Source organism: Oncorhynchus gorbuscha, linkage group LG05 (genome assembly GCF_021184085.1).
Source record: "Oncorhynchus gorbuscha isolate QuinsamMale2020 ecotype Even-year linkage group LG05, OgorEven_v1.0, whole genome shotgun sequence".
In the NCBI taxonomy this organism is placed as follows: Eukaryota; Metazoa; Chordata; class Actinopteri; order Salmoniformes; family Salmonidae; genus Oncorhynchus; species Oncorhynchus gorbuscha.
Genome location: NC_060177.1, coordinates 23808450 through 23831203, shown reverse-complemented (window position 1 = coordinate 23831203; position 22754 = coordinate 23808450). Strand labels below are relative to the sequence as shown.

Sequence of the window (22754 nt, the reverse complement as noted above, 5' to 3'; positions counted from 1 at the left end):
GTGTGATTTTGTTGTCAGCACATTCAACTATGTAAAGAAAAAAAGTATTTAATATGAATATTTCATTCATTCAGATCTAGGATGTGTTATTTTAGTGTTCCCTTTATTTGTTGGAGCTGTGTATATATATGTTTTTGAAGGATAAAGGAGTAATACTCCAGTCTAGTAGGTGGCGGTAATGCAACATTTATCCGATGCCAACCGCAGTTAAACCTCATCGAAGAAGAAAGAAGCTCGTGTGCCTGTTATCCCTCGGATTCATATGCTCACGCTTTGCTTTTTCTGCCATTCTGCGCTTCGACTCAACAATGTTTCTGTTGAAGTCCGGCAAGGTGATCTCCAGTATTGGGACTTTCTCCCCGTCCCTGGGAGTTTTGTCTACACGTAACAGGTAATACCAGACATGCAATATCTGCACTGTCATGTCTGACACGTAGCTACTTTGGTAGTTTTCCATTGAATGAATAGCTAGCAGCACTTAGATAGTTAGCTAGCCATGCCGCAATGACTCAAGTGGCCTAACTTCAAGTTTACTGAATGGGGTCCGAAGCGGTCATGCACTTACGTCTCTCACCGTAGTTTAGCTATCTACCTAATATTTACATTTCATTTGCTAACTGACTGAAACTCGCATTCATCCATCCGCCGCCTGTCCGTGACTGAAATTTCCACGTCATATTTTTAGTTTTAGTCAAGTCATACGTTGTAGACTTCAAGGCTCAACCAGTTCACTGACAGTCGAACTTCGCAAGGTTACTTTCCAACTATGGATACTGATACTGTTATTTGGTGGCTCTGTAAAAATATTATTCAGATTGCAGTGGTAGACAATCTGTATGTTGTCAACATATCATAGTGATCATTCCCGTGAAAGGAAAATTATTATTAAATTATTTTTTATATTTTAGGGTCGCAGTGCGGCCCCCCTTTGGAGATTCGACATATTTTCTCGGTTTGATCTCCCTCGCATACCGTAACTCCCCAATTCTAGCGTGATCATTGGTTATCGTGTGCAGGCCCCTGGTCGTTGATTGGCCACGGGATGTCCCGGTTTCTACTGCGATGTGACGACAGTAACCAGTGTCCTTTCTCTCTCCTTTTGGAGGGCAAACTCTGTTTCTCACTTGTTAAGATACCGCTTCACATATCTGGAAAACAGGCTGTGTTAGAAAAGCATCACCAAATACACTCTGCATCACTGTCGGGTTTTGTTAGAAGACCGTGCGCTGAGTTACATTATTCTCATTCAAATTATATCGTTCTGTATTCAAGTGCATTTTAGTCCATTAGCAGGCTAAATTCAAGTCTGTGACTCAACATTGGATGGCCCCTCATTGATGCTGTCATAGTGGCATAAATAGGACTCAGTCACTGTACTCCCTGGCCTATGAAGTGTTTATCAAGCATATTTATGTTTGCGTGACATCTCACATGTTAAAATGTACTGGTTCTGTGTGTATGTAGTTCGCACATACTGCTGATAATAGTATCACTATGCACCAGTGGGTAGGCTGATAATATGCCAAGGTTTTTCTCACTCTGATAACAGATTTGTCAGAATCTGATAACAAGTATTCATATTTGTTATCAGTTTTACTGATTGAGGATCTGATTTTAATGTGCAGTCCCAATGTTTCTGACCAGCTGAGTGTTCAATTTTAGTCACCTGGAATCTTTTTGATTTTGGACAATGGGTGTTCTATAAGGATGTTCTATAATGCTATGTAAACAGGCTCTATGACAGGTGACTGTTCAGTGTGTTCCCTAAAACTCGATGTGGGTGTCATGTCATCATTCTTGTCTATATTCTCATGTTGCGGTCTTGGAGTTGCTGCCCTTTGCGAAGCATTCGGCTCTAGGTATTGCTGTGATTTCCAGGGTGTGTGAACACAACCGTTGAACCTGAATTTTAGTGAGCTGCAGAGTGTCACTGCTCACGTCATAGTGGCTCACCACTACATTGACATATCAAAACATACTACTGTACCAGTGTGCACTGGTGAGTAGCATCAGACACAACACGGTTTTAGTGAGTTCATTCTTACAGAAGGCTCCAATAGAAATGTAGGCTGTCTAAAACACATGTGATTCTCTGTCGGGAGTCTTGCTGTGAACTTACATTTTTTCCATGCAATGTTCTAAATGGATCTCTAGTTCAGCCCCAGCAGGCCTATAGCCTCCAGTACAGCAGTGAGAGGAATGTGTAAGATTAGAGGCCCTGCTTGCCCCTCTTTCAGAGGTCATGTGGAAGAGGTCAGGTGTGTGTGTGTGTGTGTGTGTGTGTGTGTGTGTGTGTGTGTGTGTGTGTGTGTGTGTGTGTGTAATATTAGTTCCTGAAGTGGGCCCCTGCTAATTTTCTGTTCTTTCCTCCTCATAAGACACATTCCATACAAGGGGAGAGAATCGTTTTGTGTGTGAGAGCATATGTTTGCAGTGCCTGACCTTTGTGTGTGTGGCTGTGGAAAGGGAAGTGTAATGTATTGGATGGATAATCAGCTTGGTGGGGTCAGTGTGAAAGGAAGACCAGGCTGTAATGACCGGATCCAAAGATATGATGAATGAATGTGTTCTGAATTTCAAAGAACCAATCGTTGCCTTTGTTTCAACCACCCTCCCCCTGCCCTTTAGAGCTGTCATTCTGGTAGTGTAGTGGCGATGGAGAGAGATGTTCATGTATTTAGTGCAGTACATCTCCTCCCTTTTATTGACTCCCCCTAAGCCATCCAACCCGGGCCCTTCACCTCGACAGACTTCAGCTGTGTGTAGTGGTGATTTTGGTGTGTGTGTGTGTGTGTGTGTGTGTGTGTGTGGCTTTTCGCTGTGCAGGGACTGGGGGATGACCAGGCATTCACCAGGTCATAGTCCAGAGTGTTGGTCTACTGTGGGTGGTTGGTGCTTCTCTCCTCTGGTTGGATGAGAGCAACTGTTTCTTGAGCAGAGTATAGAACAGTTTACCGTTGTGCTTTAGTCTTTTATTTTAAGTCTAGTTTCCTGGAGAAATATAAGCCTACACTGAGTGATTAGAAAAATAAACTTGTCCACTATGAAACAAATAAGAAGACAAGTCTGCAAAATGATAAATTAAGCTGCTTCTGTTTGTTTCTCCCCCTCCCATCTGTTGCAGTTCATGGTGGGGTGGGGTGCAGATGGGGCCCCCTGACCCCATCCTGGGGGTGTCGGAGGCCTTCAAGAGGGACACCAGTCCGAAGAAGATGAACCTGGGGGTGGGGGCCTACAGGGACGACCACGGCAAACCCTTTGTGCTCGATTGTGTCCGCAAGGTAGGAATACCATGACAACCAGTGTAAATACCCAAGCTTTCACACACACAGGGACAAGATAACTATCCCCAGTATCACCCAGCCATTCATATTGAGGCTCACTCCTCAGAGGAAAGGTGAGTAGCTACGCCGGCTGTTATTGTTTTGTAATCCCGGGCTCAGCATTGGGGAAAGGCTAATCCAGTCACACGGCTACTAGCCCTTTTATGTAAGAACCGGATCAGTTAACAAACACGTAGAAGCATGAAGAAGGTGGTTTCATGTTTTTGAGCTGATTCTCACTATACAAGCTTTTGTGGAGTTTCAGGCCTGTGTGTTTCTGATGCTTGAAGCATTGCAAAGAGCTGCTGGCAAAACGCACTAAAGTGCTGTTTGAATGAATGCTTACGAGTCTGCTGCTGCCTACCATCTCTCAGTCAGACTGCTCTATCAAATATCAAATCATAGACTTAATTATAACATAATAACACACAGAAATACAAGCCTTTGGTCATTAATATGGTCGAATCCGGAAACTATCATTTCGAAAACAAAACGTTTATTCTTTCAGTGAAATGCGGAACCGTTCCTTATTTTATCTAACGGGTGGCATCCATAAGTCTAAATATTGCTGTTACATTGTACAACCTTCAATGTTGTCATAGTTACGTAAAATTCGGGCAAATTATTTCGCAACGAGCCATGTGGCCCAAACTGTTGCAAATACCTTGACTCTGTGTGCAATGAAAGCAAGAAGTGACACAATTTCAACTGGTTAATATTGCCTGCTAACCTGGATTTAAAAAATATTTGTGACACAATTTCCCTAGTTAAAAGAAATTCATGATAGCAGGCAATATTAACTAAATATGCAGGTTTAAAAATATATACTTGTGTATTGATTTTAAGAAAGGCATTGATGTTTATGGTTAGGTACACGTTGGAGCAATGACAGTCCTTTTACACATGGTTGATGATATTACTAGTTTAACTGGTGATTTATGATTGATTTATGTTTTTACAAGATAAGTTTAATGCTAGCTAACAACTTACCTTGGCTTCTTACTGCATTCACATAACAGGCAGGCTCCTCGTGGAGTGCAATGTAAAGGCAGGTGGTTAGAGCGTTAGACTAGTTAACTGTAAGGTTGCAAGATTGAATCCCCGAGCTGACAAGGTAAAAATCTGTCATTCTGCCCCTGAACAAGGCAGTTAACCCACCGTTCCTAGGCAGTCATTAAGAATGTGTTCTTAACCGACTTGCCTAGTTAAATAAAGGTGTAAGAAAAAGAAAAAAAGATTTCTGATTGTTATAAGAACTTAATCGGCCCTAATTAATCGGCCATTCCGATTAATCGGTCGACCTCTAATTTCTGCACGATCATCCTGAGCTTAACTCGTATAATGTATACCTATATTGAATCTCTATTACTGTGTGGATGTGTTTGCGCATACTTTTTGTATGTAAGTTTGAGGTGCAGGCTCCAACAGACCCATGTGTTAGACATCAACATTATTTCTGCATAGTCGTTCTGAGCTCCGCTCATACAGCCCTGCTAAACCCCAGCTGTGTGTGTTACGCTATTAGCTCTGATTTGGAAGGGCTTTGGATCAGTCATGAAGTGGATGCTCAGAAAATGTCACCATTAAAAACCTTTCTACTTCCCCTCCCACTCACTATTTCTCTACCATCATCCCCGACCCTCTCCAGGCAGAGGCTCTGATTTCTTCCAAGCAGTTGGATAAGGAGTATCTGGCCATCGGTGGTCTGGGGGACTTCACCAAGTCCTGCGCTCTGCTAGCCCTGGGGGCTGACAGCGAGGTCCTCAAGAGTGGCAGGGTGAGTGGATGTGTGGGTGGTAGCATGGAAGCACATTTGCTGTCGGTGTGTTCAGTGAATGATAGAAATGCTATTAACATCTCTCTCCTCTCTTCAGAACATCACTGTCCAGACCATCTCAGGAACCGGCTCACTGTGCATCGGAGCCAACTTCCTGGTAAAGACCCACCTCTTTTAGCAGCTAAACAGGAAGAGAATGAATGCACCTACACTGCCACGGTTGCATTTGGGCCCTTAGCCCCCTAGAACAGTGCACTAGCCTATACATGCCTGAAACGAGTGCCTTCTCTATAATATATATGCATTACAAATGATTGTTCTATGAAACAATAATTTCTTCATACCGGTAGTACTGCGGAGTGTGTATGGTGTCAGTCAGTTAATTCCTTATATTTTTCTCTAGTCTCGTTTCCACAGTGCGTCCCGTGACGTGTACCTGCCCAAGCCCTCCTGGGGGAACCACACACCCATCTTCAGAGATGCTGGCATGCAGCTGAAAGCCTACCGCTACTACGACCCCTCCACCTGCGGCTTCGACTTCAACGGGGCGCTCGACGACATCTCTGTGAGAGAGGGGTGGGAAAGGGGGGGTTGTATGATTCCACACTAACATGGAGGACCATTACCACGTCTTGTGATCTGTTTTTATATTGTTATGTTGACTTTATAAGGTTAAGGTGTGGGGGTCTATTTCCGTCATGAGAATCTGATTTGAATGTTAGTGTAACACTATTTTCCCTCTGATACAGAAAATGCCAGAGAAGAGTGTGATCATGCTGCATGCCTGTGCCCATAACCCCACCGGTGTGGACCCCAAGCCTGAGCAGTGGAAAGAGATCGCTGACCTGGTGAAGGTGAGTGTGCTTACCATAGATATGAAATACCTCAATGGTGATTTCTCTGTAAATGCCCTAACTAGCTAGTCTCTGTCACTATTGGGACTCTACTGCTGAAGAGCTTTACTGCCCAGTGCCTACAGGGGTTTTGTGTGAAGTCTGGCACAGTAAAGATGTCAGTCAACTATTTACACACACGGTCCTAATAATAACTCCTCCCCTGTTCTGCTGTTCCTTCAGAAAAGGGACCTGTTGGTGTTCTTTGACATGGCCTACCAGGGCTTTGCCAGTGGAGATATTGATCGTGATGCCTGGGCTGTTCGTCACTTCATCGAGCAGGGCCACAACATTGTCCTGTCGCAGTCGTTCGCTAAGAACATGGGCCTCTATGGTTGGTCTCATTTTATATATATATATAAATATATATATATATTTTTGGGAGGGGGTGTGGATGACCACACACTATAACAGTCTATATATATATATATATATCTCTCACTCAGACTATGGTATTGACATACTAGAAGGGTAAAAAAAACTCCCACTGGTATGGTATCTTACCCATGTGTTTTGACAGGTGAGCGAGTGGGAGGGTTCACTGTGGTGTGTAACGATGCCGAGGAAGTTAAGAGGGTGGAGTCTCAGCTGAAGATTCTGATCCGGCCAATCTACTCCAACCCTCCAATGAATGGAGCCAGAATCGCTGCCACTATTCTCAACACACCAGACCTTTATAAAATATGGTAAGTGTATATATATATACACACACACACAAATGTTTGCCCATTTCACTGATGCTGTGATTTTACCTTCCTAGGCAGTCAGCTAGATTATATCGGAGTTCTCTTTGGAGTGGTCTCCTGTCTCTACACACAACTTCCATTCTGTTTCCTCATCAACCCCCACTGATTAACCTCTCTACACAGGTTGGGGGAGGTCCACGGCATGGCCAACCGCATCATCAAGATGAGGGAGCAGCTGGCGGCCAACCTGAAGAGTGAGGGCTCCACTCACAATTGGCAGCATGTCATCGACCAAATAGGCATGTTCTGCTTCACAGGCCTCAAGCCTGAACAGGTACACACAAATGACCACACCCACTCTTAATATCCACACCTGTACCTTATAACCTTATGACATTTATTCTATTCATGTTGGTCATATTCATCAGTTGGAATTAAGTTCTAGTATAATGATAAATTGCGTTGACTCCAGGTGTTTGTGTGTCTACCCCAGGTTGAGCGTCTGACTAAGGAGTTTTCAGTGTACATGACCAAAGATGGTAGAATCTCCATGGCAGGTGTCACCTCCGGTAACGTAGGATACCTAGCACATGGAATCCACGCTGTCACTAAGTAAAAAGGAGAATGCTGGGAGAAACAGTGGGGCACGGTGGCGCTGGACACAATCCTTAACAAAATAATAATGCCCACTCCACCCACCCCTTACAGAGGAGCTGGACATTCTTTAAGACTGTAAATTGTTCAACTTTGACCTCAACAACGAGGCCACCATGTCAAAGGTTGTTTAGTGATGGTCCAATGATCTGCCCTACATTTGACAAAAGGTCTGATGTCTGTCTTCTACGCTTATTTATTATATGTCAAAGTTTAATATGAATTAACTTAATAAATGGCTTAATAATGACAGGTTAATATTCTCTTTTAAACCTGCTCTGCCTGCTGTGGTCCAAATTGCTGTCAGGCTACAGATGAGTTCACCAACACTTAGGTTCTGTTGTGTGTATGAACTGTGAACTCTTGTGTCATTCCATATTTTATGTAGGATGTGAAAGTTAAACTTTTCCTCAACACCAGTATTGTAGCAGAAAACTCAGCATTTCCAGATAACAATTAGTTAAAAGATTGTCTGGAACTACTTTTAGATGAGATACGGTAATTGATGTTTTAATATGCTTTAGAAATGGACCATGTATGATCATTCTGTCCTTTCACTCAGCCTCTCTTGCATTATCTTGTCTTCCCATATTCAATATAAATAATAGTATTGCCGTACAAGTTTTGTGCTTTTTGCACGAAGAGCAGGGTCTATTGCGTTTTTGTTAAGTGTTGATGAGTGAGCAGTCAGCCAGCCAGTCTTAAATGCCCACTGATTGTCCCTCTACACCCCCCCAAGCACTTGGTTTATGAGGTTTTAAAGGTGCATTATACAGAAATCGCTCTTCCATTTCCTGTTTGCTAAAATTCTAATAGTTAACCTAATTTAAGTTTGACAAAACAAGTAATGTGTAGAGAATCATTGTACCATCTAAACCGCTGTGAAATATATCTTAAATAACAAAGTGTTGTAATTTCAGCTAGTGTACCAAACAAAGTAAGATGCAAAACTGAAACTTTGGTAAGCAGAACACAGAACAGATCTACTGTTTCTTAGACTTATTGTCAATGACTGCTCTATAACTAAACATTTCTATGTGAATTTGGTCCAAAAAGTTACAAATTGCAGCTTTGAAAGGATAGACTGTCCTATGATGGTGCTCTTGTATTTCCACAAGAAAAGGCATTTCACAAGTGTTATTTGGGTCACTGCGCAACTCTTATCCCCTCCTTTTCAGAACCAAGAGGTTATAGAACTTATATATATATATATATATATGAAAGTTGTATAGACCAGTGTTTTGCTCTAATGATCAGCCTTCAAACATGTTCTCTGTGTGTGTCTTTCTGATTGTAGCAAGACAGATTGTGCAGGTAAAATCACCTTTCTGCTGTCTACTCATGAAGATGAATCTGCTCTGACACCATGTTCGCTTTAGAGCGAAGTAATAAAACAATATGGAGCTTAAGTTATGTCTCTGAACAATTAAATATCTATAATTGAAACAACTGGGCTTATTTTGTCCTTTCTAAAAAATAATATTGTTAAACTAAATGTAAGAAACTGAACTGATACCGTTGGACTAGGGCAGTGATTCCCAACCTTTTTAAGTTGCTGTACCACCAACTAAATTTTGCTCTGGCCGGAGTACCCCTGAAGTACCCCTGGTTGGGAACCACTGGACTAGTGTAGGACTTGATTTTACTTATTTATTTGTCACAAATCAAATTTTATTTTTCACATACACATGGTTAGCAGATGTTAATGCGAGTGTAGCGAAATGCTTGTGCTTCTAGTTCCAACAATGCAGTAATAACCAACAAATAATCTAACCTAACAATTCCACAACTACTACCTTATACACACAAGTTTAAAGGGATAAAGAATATGTACATAAAGATATATGAATGAGTGACGGTACAGAACGGCGTAGGCAAGATGCAGTAGATGGTATCGAGTACAGTATATACATATGAGATGAGTAATGTAGGGTAAGTAAACATATTAAGTAGCATTGTTTAAAGTGGCTAGTGATACATTTTTTACATCAATTTCCATTATTAAAGTGGCTGGAGTTGAGTCAGTATGTTGGCAGCAGCCACTCAATGTTAGTGATGGCTGTTTAACAGTCTGATGGCCTTGAGATAGAAGCTGCTTTTCAGTCTCTCGGTCCCTGCTTTGATGCACCTGTACTGACCTCGCCTTCTGGATGATAGCAGGGTGAACAGGCAGTGGCTCGGGTGGTTGTTGTCCTTGATGATCTTCATGGCCTTCCTGTGACATCGGGTGGTGTAAGTGTCCTGGAGGGCAGGTAGTTTGCCCCCAGTGATGCGTTGTGCAGACCTCACTTCCCGTTGTGGGTGGAGAGGGCTCCTCCCTGTAGGCCGTCTCGTCATTGTTGGTAATCAAGCTTACCACTGTAGTGTCGTCCGCAAACTTGATGATTTAGTTGGAGGCTTGCATGGCCACGCAGTCGTGGGTGAACAGGGAGTACAGGAAAGGGCTCAGAACGCACCCTTGTGGGGCCCCAGTGTTGAGAATCAGCCAGGAGATGTTGTTACCTACCCTCACCACCTGGGGGCGGCCCGTCAGGAAGTCCAGTATCCAGTTGCACAGGGCGGGGTCGAGACCCAGGGTCTGGAGCTTGATGACGAGTTTGGAGGGTACTATGGTGTTAAATGCTGAGCTGTAGTCGACGAACAGCATTCTCACATAGGCATTCCTCTTGTTCAGATGGGTTAGGGCAGTGTGATTGCGTCGTCTGTGGATCTATTGGGGCGGTAAGCAAATTGGAGTGGGTCTAGCGTGTCAGGTAGGGTGGTGGTGATATGGTCCTTGACTAGTCTCTCAAAGCACTTAATGATGACGGAAGTGAGTGCTCTGGGGCGGTAGTCGTTTAGCTCAGTTACCTTCGCTTTCTTGGGAACAGGAACAATGGTGGCCCTCTTGAAGCATGTGGGAACAGAATGTGGGAACAGCAGACTGGGATAAGGATTGATTGAATAGGTCCGTAAACACACCAGCCAGCTGGTCTGTGCATACTCTGAGGACGCGGCTGGGGATGCCGTCTGGGCCTGCAGCCTTGCGAGGGTTAACACGTTTAAATGTTTTACTCACGTCGGCTCTGATATACTCTCTTTTATAAAGATGTATCTGCAGTACGCAGGAGGTTGGTGGCAAATTAATTGGGGAGGATGGGCTCGTGATAATGGCTGGAAAGGAATAGGTGGAATGGTATCAAAAACATGGTTTCCATATGTTTGTTGCCATTCTATTCGCTCTATTCCGGACATTATTATGAGCTGTTCTCCCCTTAACAGCCTCCTCTGCTGCAGTATCTACCCTGCTTAAAGCCCTCTCTGGAATGATTTGTGTTGTTCTCGTGGCAGTAAACTACAATTCCCACCACGCACTTCGTTTTTAAAGGCGTAATTTTACATTGTCACATGATCACATCCCAATCAAGTCACATGCCATCGTTGCTTGTTCAGCAGGAATTTCACAGTGCTTGCGGTTGTTGGAGAAAAACAAGCATCGGCGATGTAATAGAGAGGTATTTATCGAATATTTGAGTATATTATATGCATTTTCATATTTTCAACTGAATAGGTTAAAGAATATGAAGATGGGGAGGTCGGTAGCAGCTTTCGGAAACTATCAGCCAGCTAGCAACAACTGACGATGATGCGGTGTCCAGTTTGCTATAATAACATCACCAATCAGGTTCATTGTTGTGATTTGGGATTTTCTAGGCCTGTTGCTAGATCTGAATCTAAGATTCAGCTGCTTTATATGCAAAGTTGACAATTAGTAAAGCTACCAAATTTCTGTATTTTATTAATGTTTCTAGTCATTGTTATTGTTTAGGGAGCTCCAGTGGCGTTTCTATGATTTGATTACACAAGGGGAACACTAGTAGGGGGGTCCGTGGGCATCCTCTCTGGAAGGAAACATTTTAGTTTCAATAGCTAAATGCATCAATCTGGTTAATTTTGAGATTAACATTGAGAGATTATAATTATTAAAGCTGCAACATGTAACTTTTTGGGTGGCTGTCCAAATTCACATAGACATGTGAATCATAGGTCGGTCATTCTCATTGAGAGGAAGTCTAAGAAGCGGGATATGTACTATGTGCGCTATTTCTATGCTTAAGTATCGTTTTTTTAAATTTAGCTTTCAGTTTTGTACAGACGCTTCCAAGAACTTAAGTATATACCCTACTGGTCAAAAGTGTTAGAACACCTACTCGTTCAGAGGGTTTTTACATTTATTATTATTATTGTTAACTATTTTCTACATTGTAGAGTAATACTGAAGACATCAACACTATGAAATAATACATAGAATCATTTAGTAACAAAAAAAGTGAAAACAAATCAAAATATATTTTAGATGAGAGTTTTTTCAAATAGCCACCCTTTGCCTTGATGACAGCTTTGCAAGGTCTTGGCATTCTCTCAACCGCTTCATGGGGTAGTCACTTGGAATGTATTTCAATTAACAGGTGTGCCTTTTTAAGTTAATTTGTGGAATTTCTTTCCTTAATGTGTTTGAGCCAATCAGTTGTGTTGTGACAAGGTAGGAAAATAGGGCTACCAAATAGGGCTATTTTCCGTATACTAACAGCACAAATAAGCAAAGAGAAATGACAGTCCATCATTACTTTAAGACATGAAGGTCAGTCAATACGGAACATTTAAAGAACTTTGAACGTTTCTTCAAGTGCAGTCACAAAAACCATCAAGCTCTATGATGAAACTGGCTCTCATGAGGACCGCCACAGGAAAGGATGACCCAGAGTTACCTCTGCTGCAGAGGATAAGTTCATTACAGTTACCAGCCTTAGAAATTGCAGCCCAAATAAATGCTTCACAGAGTTCAAGTAACAGACACATCTCAACATCAACTGTTCAGAGAAGACTGTGTGAATCAGGCTTTCATGGTCGAATTGCTGCAAAGAAACCACTACTAAAGGACACCAATACAAAGAAGAGACTTGTTTGGGCCAAGAAACACGAGCAATGGACATTAGATTGGTGGAAATTTGTCCTTTGGTCAGGAGACCAAATTGGAGACGTTTGGTTCCAACCGCCATTTCTTTATGAGACGCAGTGTGGGTGAACGGATGATCTCTGCATGTGTATTTCAACAGGACAAAGACCCCAACACACCTCCAGGCTGTGTAAGGGCTATTTTACCAAGAAGGAGAGTGATGGAGTGCTGCATCAGATGACCTGACCTCTACAATCCCCCAGCCTCAACCCAATTGAGATGGTTTTGGATGAGTTGGACTGCAGAGTGAAGGAAGAGCAGCCAGCAAGTGCTCAGCATATGAGGGAACTCCTTCAAGACTGTTAGAAAAGCATTCTAGGTGAAGCTGCTTGTAAGAATGCCAAGAGTGTGCAAAGCTGTCAAGGCAAAGGTTGGCTATTTGAAGAATCTCAAATATAAAATATATTTAGATTTATTTTTGTTACTACATGATTCCATGTGTGTTATTTAATCGTTTTTACATCTTCAGTATTATTCTACAATGTAGAAAATAGTAAAATAAAGAGTACCCTTGAATGAGTAGGTGTTTAGATGGTAGTGATTCTCTACACTGAGGGCTTGTTTTGTCACAAACTGAAGTTAGGCAAACTATTTAGAATTTTTGCAACCAGGAAATGGTGGAGCGATTTCTGCATATTGCACCTTTTTAAGAATTTGGTAAAAAATTATAATAAATGTAGGTAAACTATCACTTTTTAAAATAGGTCTTGAAGAAAGTCCTGCAGGGGATATATTTCCCCTTCAGAGGGTTTGAAAATGTTCATTATAATTAATTACTCCCAAGTCACCTCAACTTCAAGAAAAATCTAAAGGTGGTTGAGGATGACTCGTTGCAGACACTTGTCATCTTTTAGTATGTAGACAAGATATTTTGTGAACACAAACAAAATGACAAAATAATTGAGGTAAGATATGTAGTCTATTTCCCTTTGACTAAATGAAGTGAGATTAAGTTGTTATCCACCTTGTATTTCAATATAACCTATTCTTATTTATGACTTACAGTCAACATGTCCATGACATAGCTTACCTACATGAATGACTACAAAATGCATAGCCTCTGACAAGCACTAATAATTAGCCTTTTTAGTGTGCAGGTCACACGCCTGACAGAGTGAGGTTTACAACAGTTATCTACTGTGACACACTGTGTCATCATGAGAACAGTGACCCTGATCACTGAAGTCTACTTTACTCTGATCCTTCTCAGGGATATGAAGTGAAAGGTCTGATCCCAAGAGATTATCTAAAACTAATGATTACATGTCTCTTTCGAATGTGTTTCTGAGGGATGCTGTAAAGCAGGGGTAGGCAACTAGATTCAGCCTAGGAGCTTTTTTTGTTTTTGTCTGAGCGATTGGTCGGGAAAGTTGACCACAACTAGGCCCAAAAAGAGACTGTATTTGAAAATAACAATTTCATACCTTGATTACATTGAGACACGATCATGTCTCTTTTTTTAAATTTTTATTTGTGGGAATACTTGGGAACAGATTTATTAAATTAAACTCATTTTTAGACGAATTCCTGGTGATTAGTCATTTTTTGACCAGTCTTTTTATTTGTTATTTTTGGTCACATTCTGGTGTTGGTGCGTAAAGCAAGGTCAGCTGACAGCACAAGGCAGGGGACCGGGGGGAGAACGCACTGACAAGAACGTGTAGGCTACTGGGAAAGCAGATTGTAGTAAGCACTTAGAGAGAGCTGAGAAGGCCAAAGCTGTAATGTGTGTTTGTCTTGTTGCAGATTGAACTAAGGGTTCACTGCTGGGTGACAATACATCCACTTTGAGGATAAACTGACAACCAGTCATCTGTGTCCTGAATGTCACAAGAGCCACTACAAACTTTCAGACTGACCCCTCAACCCAAACTCTGAATACCCTCAACTCAGCTCTTTAGTGTTGAAGTCTGTGTTGAACAGAGTAGAGTGAATTTGGGTAGTGTTTTTGGGGCTGTGCCAGCCGGGTGGTGTCCCATGGCGATTAACAGTGAGGCGAGGGACTGGGCCGAGGCTGGGAGTGAAGATGCTGGTGAGAGGGCGTGGCTACTGCAGAGCCCCAGTGTGGAGTCTGTTCGCCCCCCTTTGTCAGACAGGGAGAGGAGTGGAGGGGTGTCTGCCACAGCCGCTGTCTTCATTGTGGTGAACGCTGCGCTGGGTGCAGGACTACTCAACTTCCCTGCCGCCTTCAACATGGCCGGAGGCGTGATTGCAGGGGTGGTGCTACAGATGGTGAGCGCTACATACACACTTTTGAGACCGAAGCCTGCACACTCTGGCACTCCAGGAGCAGAAGTGAGAAATACTGCATATATATATACAGGGATGTATTCGGTAACACTTCCTTTTTTTGCATGTTGTAGTCCATGCTGATTTTCATTATCAGCGGTCTTGTGATCCTGGCATACTGCTCCCAGGTTAGTAAATTAATACCCCCCTTATAAACACACAATCTACAATTTAAGACAGTCTTTTCCAGCAGTACTCATCCTAGTGACCCCGTGCTGTTTGTCTAGGTCAGTAATGAGAGCACCTACCAGGAGGTGGTGCGGGCCTCGTGTGGAAAGGTCACTGGGGTAATCTGTGAGGTGGCCATCGCTGTCTACACCTTTGGCACCTGCATCGCCTTCTTTATCGTCATTGGAGACCAGCTGGACCGCTGTGAGTTTCTCTCACACACAGATAATGAACATGTGTACACACACAGATAATGAACATGTGTACACACACAGATAATGAACATGTGTACACACACAGATAATGAACATGTGTACACACACAGATAATGAACATGTGTACACACACAGATAATGAACATGTGTACACACACAGATAATGAACATGTGTACACACACAGATAATGAACATGTGTACACACACAGATAATGAACATGTGTACACACACATTTTTAAGTACTTTATTTGAATCCACAAATCACATTACAGTCGAATAATTCAAAAAGACACGGATATCTGGACGCTTATGGATGCATTTACTTGAAAAGCAGTGCAGATGCAAAGTTTGGTAACAGAATGACGGCACGCGGGTTACTAAACTTTGCATCTGCACAGTTCTTCAGATAAATGTGTTTTTGGAAATTGTTAAAAGTAGGCCTTGTGCGTAGAGTTTTCTGGGTTGTTTAACTTTGCAATCATTGTTTTTTGTTTGACATTTTAAAGAGAAGACTTAGATTTTTCACATCACTCTGTTACCGTAGAATTGCCCACCAACTTCTCCAAACCGCTAAGCTGCCTATGACAGCTGACACACAAGGGGCTGGTATTTCAGCAACTTGTCAGCAAAGGTCTGCTCTATGTAGGAGTCAAAAGAGTAACCCACTTCCAGAATGAGCTCCTTCCCCACAACAACAATATCTGGCATATTCCGTATACAAGAAAACACATCAACATCAAACCAGCCTCCTCTGATGGGAATATTTGTGAATAAGCACTGATGGTGGTACTGTCAACTCGAATCAAATCAAATTTTATTTGTCACATACACATGGTTAGCAGATGTTAATGCGAGTGTAGCGAAATGCTTGTGCTTCTAGTTCCGACAATGCAGTGATAACCAACAAGTAATCTAACTAACAATAAGGGGATAAAGAATATGTACATAAGGATATATGAATGAGTGATGGTACAGGGCAGCATACAGTAGATGGTATCGAGTACAGTATAGACATATGAGATGAGTATGTAGACAAAGTAAACAAAGTGGCATAGTTAAAGTGGCTAGTGATACATGTATTACATAAGGATGCAGTCGATGATATAGAGTACAGTATATACGTATGCATATGAGATTAATAATGTAGGGTAAGTAACGTTATATAAGGTAGCATTGCTTAAAGTGGCTAGTGATATATTTACATCATTTCCCATCAATTCCCATTATTAAAGTGGCTGGAGTTGTGGCTGGAGTTGGGTCAGTGTCAATGTCAGTGTGTTGGCAGCAGCCACTCAATGTTAGTGGTGGCTGTTTAACAGTCTTTAACTGGCTATCAGGTTAATGAGGCGGTCATGTATAAGTCCTTGAATGAACGGCAACCATTAACAACATGCCACAGACTCCATTACGTTTGACTTGTGTAAAATACAATACAGATCATGGTTTGCAGGGTCCTGGAGTATCACTCAAAGTTGCAGATTGTAGCATTGGCCTTTTTCACCAGGTTTCCGTTTCCTTTATATCTTCAAAAAAAGGTTGGAAAGCCACCGTAGGTTAGTCTCAGATGGACGATGACCCTGCTATCAGATAGCCAGCACTAAAACAATTCCACTGTAAATAAGACTGTAGTCAATGGAATGTTTTGTTTGCTCTGCTGCCTTTCCTCTATTTCTCTCACTTCATCTACTCACTATCTCTGTCTTTCTGTAGTGATAGCTGCAATGGCTCATTTGCCAGACGGTGTGGTCGGTGGTCACTGGTACATTGACCGTAAGTTCACCATTTGTGTGACTGCTGTCCTGGTCATTCTGCCTCTTTCCATCCCCAAAGAGATTGGCTTCCAGAAATACGCCAGGTATACCTTCTCACACCACCCTTTAGTCTACAACTGATGATTGAATTAGAATTTGAAGCCTGCTTTGTATCAGTAGTCTACATGAACGCAGGTCAGTCTGATAGTGCTGTTCTCCTGTTTGTAGTGCGCTGAGTGTTGTTGGCACCTGGTATGTCACAATTGTGGTTATACTGAAATACATCTGGCCTGATAAAGACATGACCCCCGGCTACATTGCAACCAGGTATGCTAACTGAACTACAGTACCAGTCAAAAGTTTGGACACCTACTCATTCCAGGGTTTTTCTTTATTTGAACTATTTTCTACATTGTAGAATAATAGTGAAAACATCAAAACTATGAAATAACACATATGGAATCATGTAGTAACAAAAAAAGTGTTACTAATCAAAATAGGTTTCTTCTTCAAAGTAGCCCTTTGACTTGATGACAGCTTTGTACACTTTTGGCATTCTCTCAACCAGCTTAATGAGGTAGTCACCTGGAATGCATTTTAATTAACAGGTGTGCCTTCTTAAAAGTTCATTTGTGGAATGTATTTCCTTCTTAATGCGTTTGAGCCAATCAGTTGTGATGTGACAAGGTAGGGTTGGTATACAGAAGATATCCCTATTTGGTAAAAGACCAAGTCCATATTATGGCAAGAACAGATCAAATAAGCAAAGAGAAACGACGGTCCATCATTCCTTTAAGGCATGAAGGTCAGTCAAACTGGAAGATTTCAATAACTTTTTTCAAGACGTGCAGTCGCAAAAACCATCAAGCGCTATGATGAAACTGAGTCTTATGAGGACCGCCACAGGAAAGGAAGACCCAAGGTTAACTCTGCTGCAGAGGATAAGTTCATTAGTTAACTGCACTTCATATTGTAGCCCAAATAAATGCTTCACAGAATTCAAGTAACCGACACCTCTCAACATCAACTGTTTAGAGGAGACTGCGTGAATCGGGCCTTCATGATCAAATTGCTGCAAAGAAACCACTACTAAAGGACATCAATAAGAAGAAGAGCCTTGCTTGGGCCAAGAAACAGGAACAATGGACATTAGACATCTGAAAATCTGTCCTTTGGTCTGATGAGCCCAAATTTGAGATTTTTGGTTCCAACCGGCGTGTCTTTGTGAGACTCAGAGTAGGTGAACAGATTATATCCACATGTCTGGAGGAGGTGTGATGGTGTGGGGGGTGCCTTTCTGCTGACGCCGTCTGATTTTATTTACAATTCAAGGCACACTTAACCAGCATGGCTACCACAGTATTCTGCAGCGATACACCATCCCATCTGCTTTGCGCTTAGTGGGACTATCATTTGTATTTCAACAGGACAGTGATCCAAAATATACCTCCAGGCTGTGTAATTGTTATTTGTCCAATTAGTGATAGAGTGCTGCATCAGATGCCCTGGCCTCCACAATCACCCGATCTCAACCCAATTGAGATGGTTTTGGATGAGTTGAACTGCAGAGTGAAGGAAAAGCAGCCAACAAGTGCTCAGCATATGTGGGAACTCCTTCAAGACTGTTGGAAAACAATCCCTCATAAAGCTGTTTGAGAGAATGCCAAGAGTGTGCAAAGCTGTCATCAAGGCAAAGGGTCGCTACATTGAAGAATCTCAAATATAAAATATATTTAGATTTGTTTAACAATTTTGGGGGGTTACTACATGATTCCATGTGTGTTATTTCATGGTGTTGATGTCTTCACTATTATTCTACAATGTAGAAAATTGTTTAAAAAAAAAAAAAAAAGAATTACCCTTTAATGAGTAGGTGTGTCCAAACTTTTGACTGGTATTGTACATATACAATTCCCACTCATTCAGAACCATTTCCTACACCCATGGTGCCAGACAGGACATAGAGTCCAGAAATGGCATTTCAGCCCACTGACTTTCATTAAAGCTCAGTCTACATCAAACTACTGTTCCCATCATGCTTTGTTTCTGTTAATCAGCCAGTGTGTCTGTTACAGCCCGTCCTCCTGGAGTGCAGTATTGAACGCCATGCCCACCATATGCTTTGGCTTCCAGGTATCTGTCTGTGTTTGTGAGTGTGTGTGTATGAATGTGCAGGGGTGTGCATATGGCTATTTCTATTCCTTGATTGAAAATGCTTGAAGTTACTTCCTCTCACAATCTCTCTCTCTTTCTCACTTTCTCGAAAGTGTCATGTGAGCAGTGTGCCAGTGTTTAACAGCATGAGAAGGAGTGAACTCAAGCCCTGGGGAGGTGTGGTCACCGTCGGCATGATAATCTGCCTCTTTGTCTACACTGGCACAGGTGTGTGTTTGTTTGTACATTGTGTGGCTCAATAGTCAGTTTTGAAGCATCAGGGTTTTTTTTAAATGACATTGCCCATTTCTTGTGTGATTCGTTGATGTGTTAATAGTGCATACTCCTTGTGTCAGGTGTCTGTGGCTTTCTGTCGTTTGGGTCTAACGTCAGTCAGGATGTACTGATGTCATATCCTCCTAATGACATCGCTGTGGCGATCGCAAGGGCCTTCATCGTCATCTGTGTTATCACCTCCTATCCCATTTTACACTTCTGTGGCCGGTGAGACACTAACCTTAACCTACAAAGTACTGTGTGCCACCAATGCCATTTCAGTACTACATTGTTGTGTAACTTGTTTTTTCAGGGCGGTGCTGGAGGGGCTATGGCTCCGTTTCCGTGGCGAGCAGGTGGAATTGTGTGTGAGGCGTGAGCGGAGACGCAGGGTGTTGCAGACGCTTGTGTGGTTCACAATCACACTCGTCCTCGCACTCTTCATCCCCGACATTGGCCGAGTCATCTCCCTCATTGGAGGCCTGGCAGCCTGCTTCATCTTTGTCTTCCCAGGTATGACCAGTTTGTCCTGATTCTGTGTGTGTTTATAACAGCAATAAGCATAATGCCTGTATATAATGTCTGCTCTTCCCTGCAGGTCTGTGTCTGATTCAGGCAAAGCTCTCAGAAACAGAGGTCCGATCTGCTAGGTAAGACTCACTACCTGTAGATAATCTCCTCTTTTAACTGTTACTAAACACTGATCTTCTCTCTCCATAGCTGGCATGGGATGGTGGTCTATGGTGTCATCATGGTAACCATCGGCACTTTCGTCTTTGGCCAGACCACCATCAATGCAATCTATCAAGACTTTATCCACTATCCGGCCAGCCAATAGAATTCTGACCAGGAAGACTCTTTGTTGGAGGAGGAGGATGCAGGTCTATGCTGCTATTCTGAACTTTATTGACTTATATCAGGATGTGGAGGATCCAACACACACATGCAAACACACTCCCTCCTGTGACATCTCCTGCATGCCGCACGTCTCGTTGTCTCCCTGACGATGAAACCGCTCCATAGCAAGCACTCGTGTCACACATGGAGCGATGCTGTAGGATTGAACGAGAGTCCCGAGCGCAACCACTGACAATGACCTAACTTTTTTTTTGAAAGATTATGCAAATGTTATGTTGTTTTTATTACATTTTATTGTGGGAACAGTCCTCAGTGTTTTCACCCCGTTGTGGGCTGCAGTACTAAATCCAGCATACACCAACCACTGCACTACAGGTGGCATCCCATCCCTCAAGAAACTGGGCAGTGAGAGAAGGGTACCTCACTCTGATGGGTGTTGTTACTGAGGAGTAATGAACATACTGTTTTAAGAATGTGGCCAAACATTTCCATCCATTTTTATAGTAATCTTACAATTCCAATGTTTAAGTGGTTTAAAGACGTATCCTTCAACTGTAGTTCTGAAACCTGTGTAATGTGGCAAGTGTATTGTAATTTGAATCAATTTTGAATGCCTTTGAGATTTCAGAAGTCTGGGGTCTCAGGCTGATTCCTGTGGTTAAAAGATTGTATTGGGCCTAGCTTTACAGACAGATATTTTAAAGGTGCTTTACCGACAGAGAGAGATTAGCTCTAGGCTACAGAAAGAGGTAAAGAACAAAAATCTATCATGTTCGAAGGGATTGTTCCTCAGGGCAGCAATTACTGTTTTACAATGACTTGAATGAGATTGGAAATGCTTGAAATTCAATTACTTTTTGTTTTTATTTGTATTCTATAATTGGAGCCAAGGGAAATAGTTTTTTTCTGAACTGAACCAATTTAGTAATCTGGTTGAACAGTAAGCAGTCTTATAGTATCATGAATTCTCCTGTTATCAATCTACATTTTAATAAACATGATGGTTTTGTCATTGAATTCAGATTGTCATAGTTTTGTCCTAAACCCTCATGTTAGTAAAAACATCGTCTTATCAGGTGACTAGCTACAGTATACATATCTCCCTGGCATATTACATCATTTATGCTGCAGCATACAATACATGGACTCACCTTGTGCTGCGCTCACTTGAACAGGAAGGTGGCGTGGCGGTCCTTCGTGGGCAAATTTTGTCATCCAAGTCTACCATTTTCTGAATTTATGGTTCTTTCAAAACAACTGGGAACTCTGGGGAAAAAAACAATGTCAAATCATAATGTCATTGATCTTCAGGTTGTAGCTCTAGAACGATGGATTTACAATTCCGAGTTGGATGACCATTCAAAACATACTTTCCCAGTCGGAGCTAATTTATTCTGGACTTCCCAGTTGTCTTGAACTCATGGAAGTCAAGTTTTCGCTGTTCTGAGTTGTTTTGAGCGTGGAATAAATCATGCCTCATTGACAGTATGGCCAATGTTGAATGTTATAATTTTAAACTTGGAAAAGAGCCCCTTAATCGCAGAAGTGGAACCACACAGCCACTGTCACTGATTCCATACCAACACACTCATTGTTGAATATGCGATTTACAACTTGTGTAATGTTTATGTCCAGTGGCCGATGAGCACCGCTACGTATTATCTATTCTCTTCATATGACAAGGATTAGCCAGTAGATTGACTTGATTCATGACTAAGATTTACTGTAAATGTGATTTGACTTAATTTTATCTGTGACCAATGACCTTGAGCCTTCTTGGATGGGTAATTATGGCGGGGCCGGAATTTGAGGTCTACCCTTAGACTTGGCGGTGATGTAGTAGCCAATCACAGCGCAAAGCTCAATGTTTTCTGCTGGCTTACCCCACCACCACAGGAAGCACTGAGCTAGGCTGAAACACCTGCATTTTGGTGCTGCCTTCAAGAAAACTGAGACCATGTTTGTATGTGGCTTTATTAACTAGATTATTTTTGCAAAATGTGGGGCTTAAATGACAGGTTGCCACTGGTGTAGAGAAAATGTAAAAGAATTCTGCAATTTTACTAATTTTTCCATCTTGAGCTGGAAGAAAATGTAGCCGTTTTGAAGCTAATGTCCAGCAATTCTACAGTGAGACAATTTTGCCATGACTGATACTTTGCGCCTCTGCTCAAAAAAATACAAATAAAATCTGAGTGTTCCAAATATCTGTTTTTATTTGTCTGGCTTTTGTTAGTTCTCAAACATGGCATTGTTTAATACCAATATTTTTCCTCCAAACAATTGCAGACCCCTGCAGTAAGTACCACATTTGGAAAACACATGGGCTAGTCAAATTTATTTATAAAAACCTTATATCAGCAGATGTCAAAGTGCTATACAGAAACCCATCTTAAAACACCAAACAAGCAATGCAGATGTAGGAAGCACTAGACACATTGATGTATCCTGACTTCTGCAAGAAGGCCTACCTGTAAGTCTTGAAGCAACTAAAAATATAGCTTAATTTCAGTTAACACAGGAATCACTAGTCATTTCCAGTTAATCTCTGCTACACAGATTGGCCTGTTGTGTACTGAATCTTTAGTATAATGGCTGAGGAGATTTGTTGCTCAATCACAATCCCTGGAATTCACCACCATTATCTTTAAGTATCTATGGAAGTCACTTAAGATTACGTGGATGTTTTTACACATTCTGTAATCATGTTCA

General features: G+C 41.9%; 2 protein-coding genes across 2 annotated transcripts; both read left to right on the top strand.

The window, feature by feature from the left end:
* The first annotated feature begins 208 nt into the window (after window positions 1-208).
* Window positions 209-7583, top strand: LOC124035692 (aspartate aminotransferase, mitochondrial-like). Its single transcript, XM_046349281.1, has 10 exons — window positions 209-391; window positions 3125-3281; window positions 4972-5100; window positions 5198-5257; window positions 5504-5665; window positions 5850-5954; window positions 6177-6327; window positions 6514-6679; window positions 6863-7013; window positions 7173-7583. The coding sequence occupies exons 1-10, from the start codon at window positions 309-311 to the stop codon at window positions 7293-7295; spliced, it is 1287 nt and encodes a 428-aa protein (XP_046205237.1). The 5' UTR covers window positions 209-308; the 3' UTR covers window positions 7296-7583.
* Window positions 7584-10682: 3099 nt separating this feature from the next.
* LOC124035691 (putative sodium-coupled neutral amino acid transporter 7) lies at window positions 10683-21059 on the top strand. Its single transcript, XM_046349280.1, has 12 exons — window positions 10683-10827; window positions 14076-14561; window positions 14693-14746; window positions 14846-14990; window positions 16714-16858; window positions 16983-17081; window positions 18830-18887; window positions 19022-19136; window positions 19265-19412; window positions 19498-19697; window positions 19783-19834; window positions 19905-21059. Exons 2-12 carry the CDS (start codon window positions 14307-14309, stop codon window positions 20020-20022), a joined length of 1389 nt encoding a protein of 462 aa, XP_046205236.1. The 5' UTR covers window positions 10683-10827; window positions 14076-14306; the 3' UTR covers window positions 20023-21059.
* The last annotated feature ends 1695 nt before the right edge of the window (window positions 21060-22754 follow it).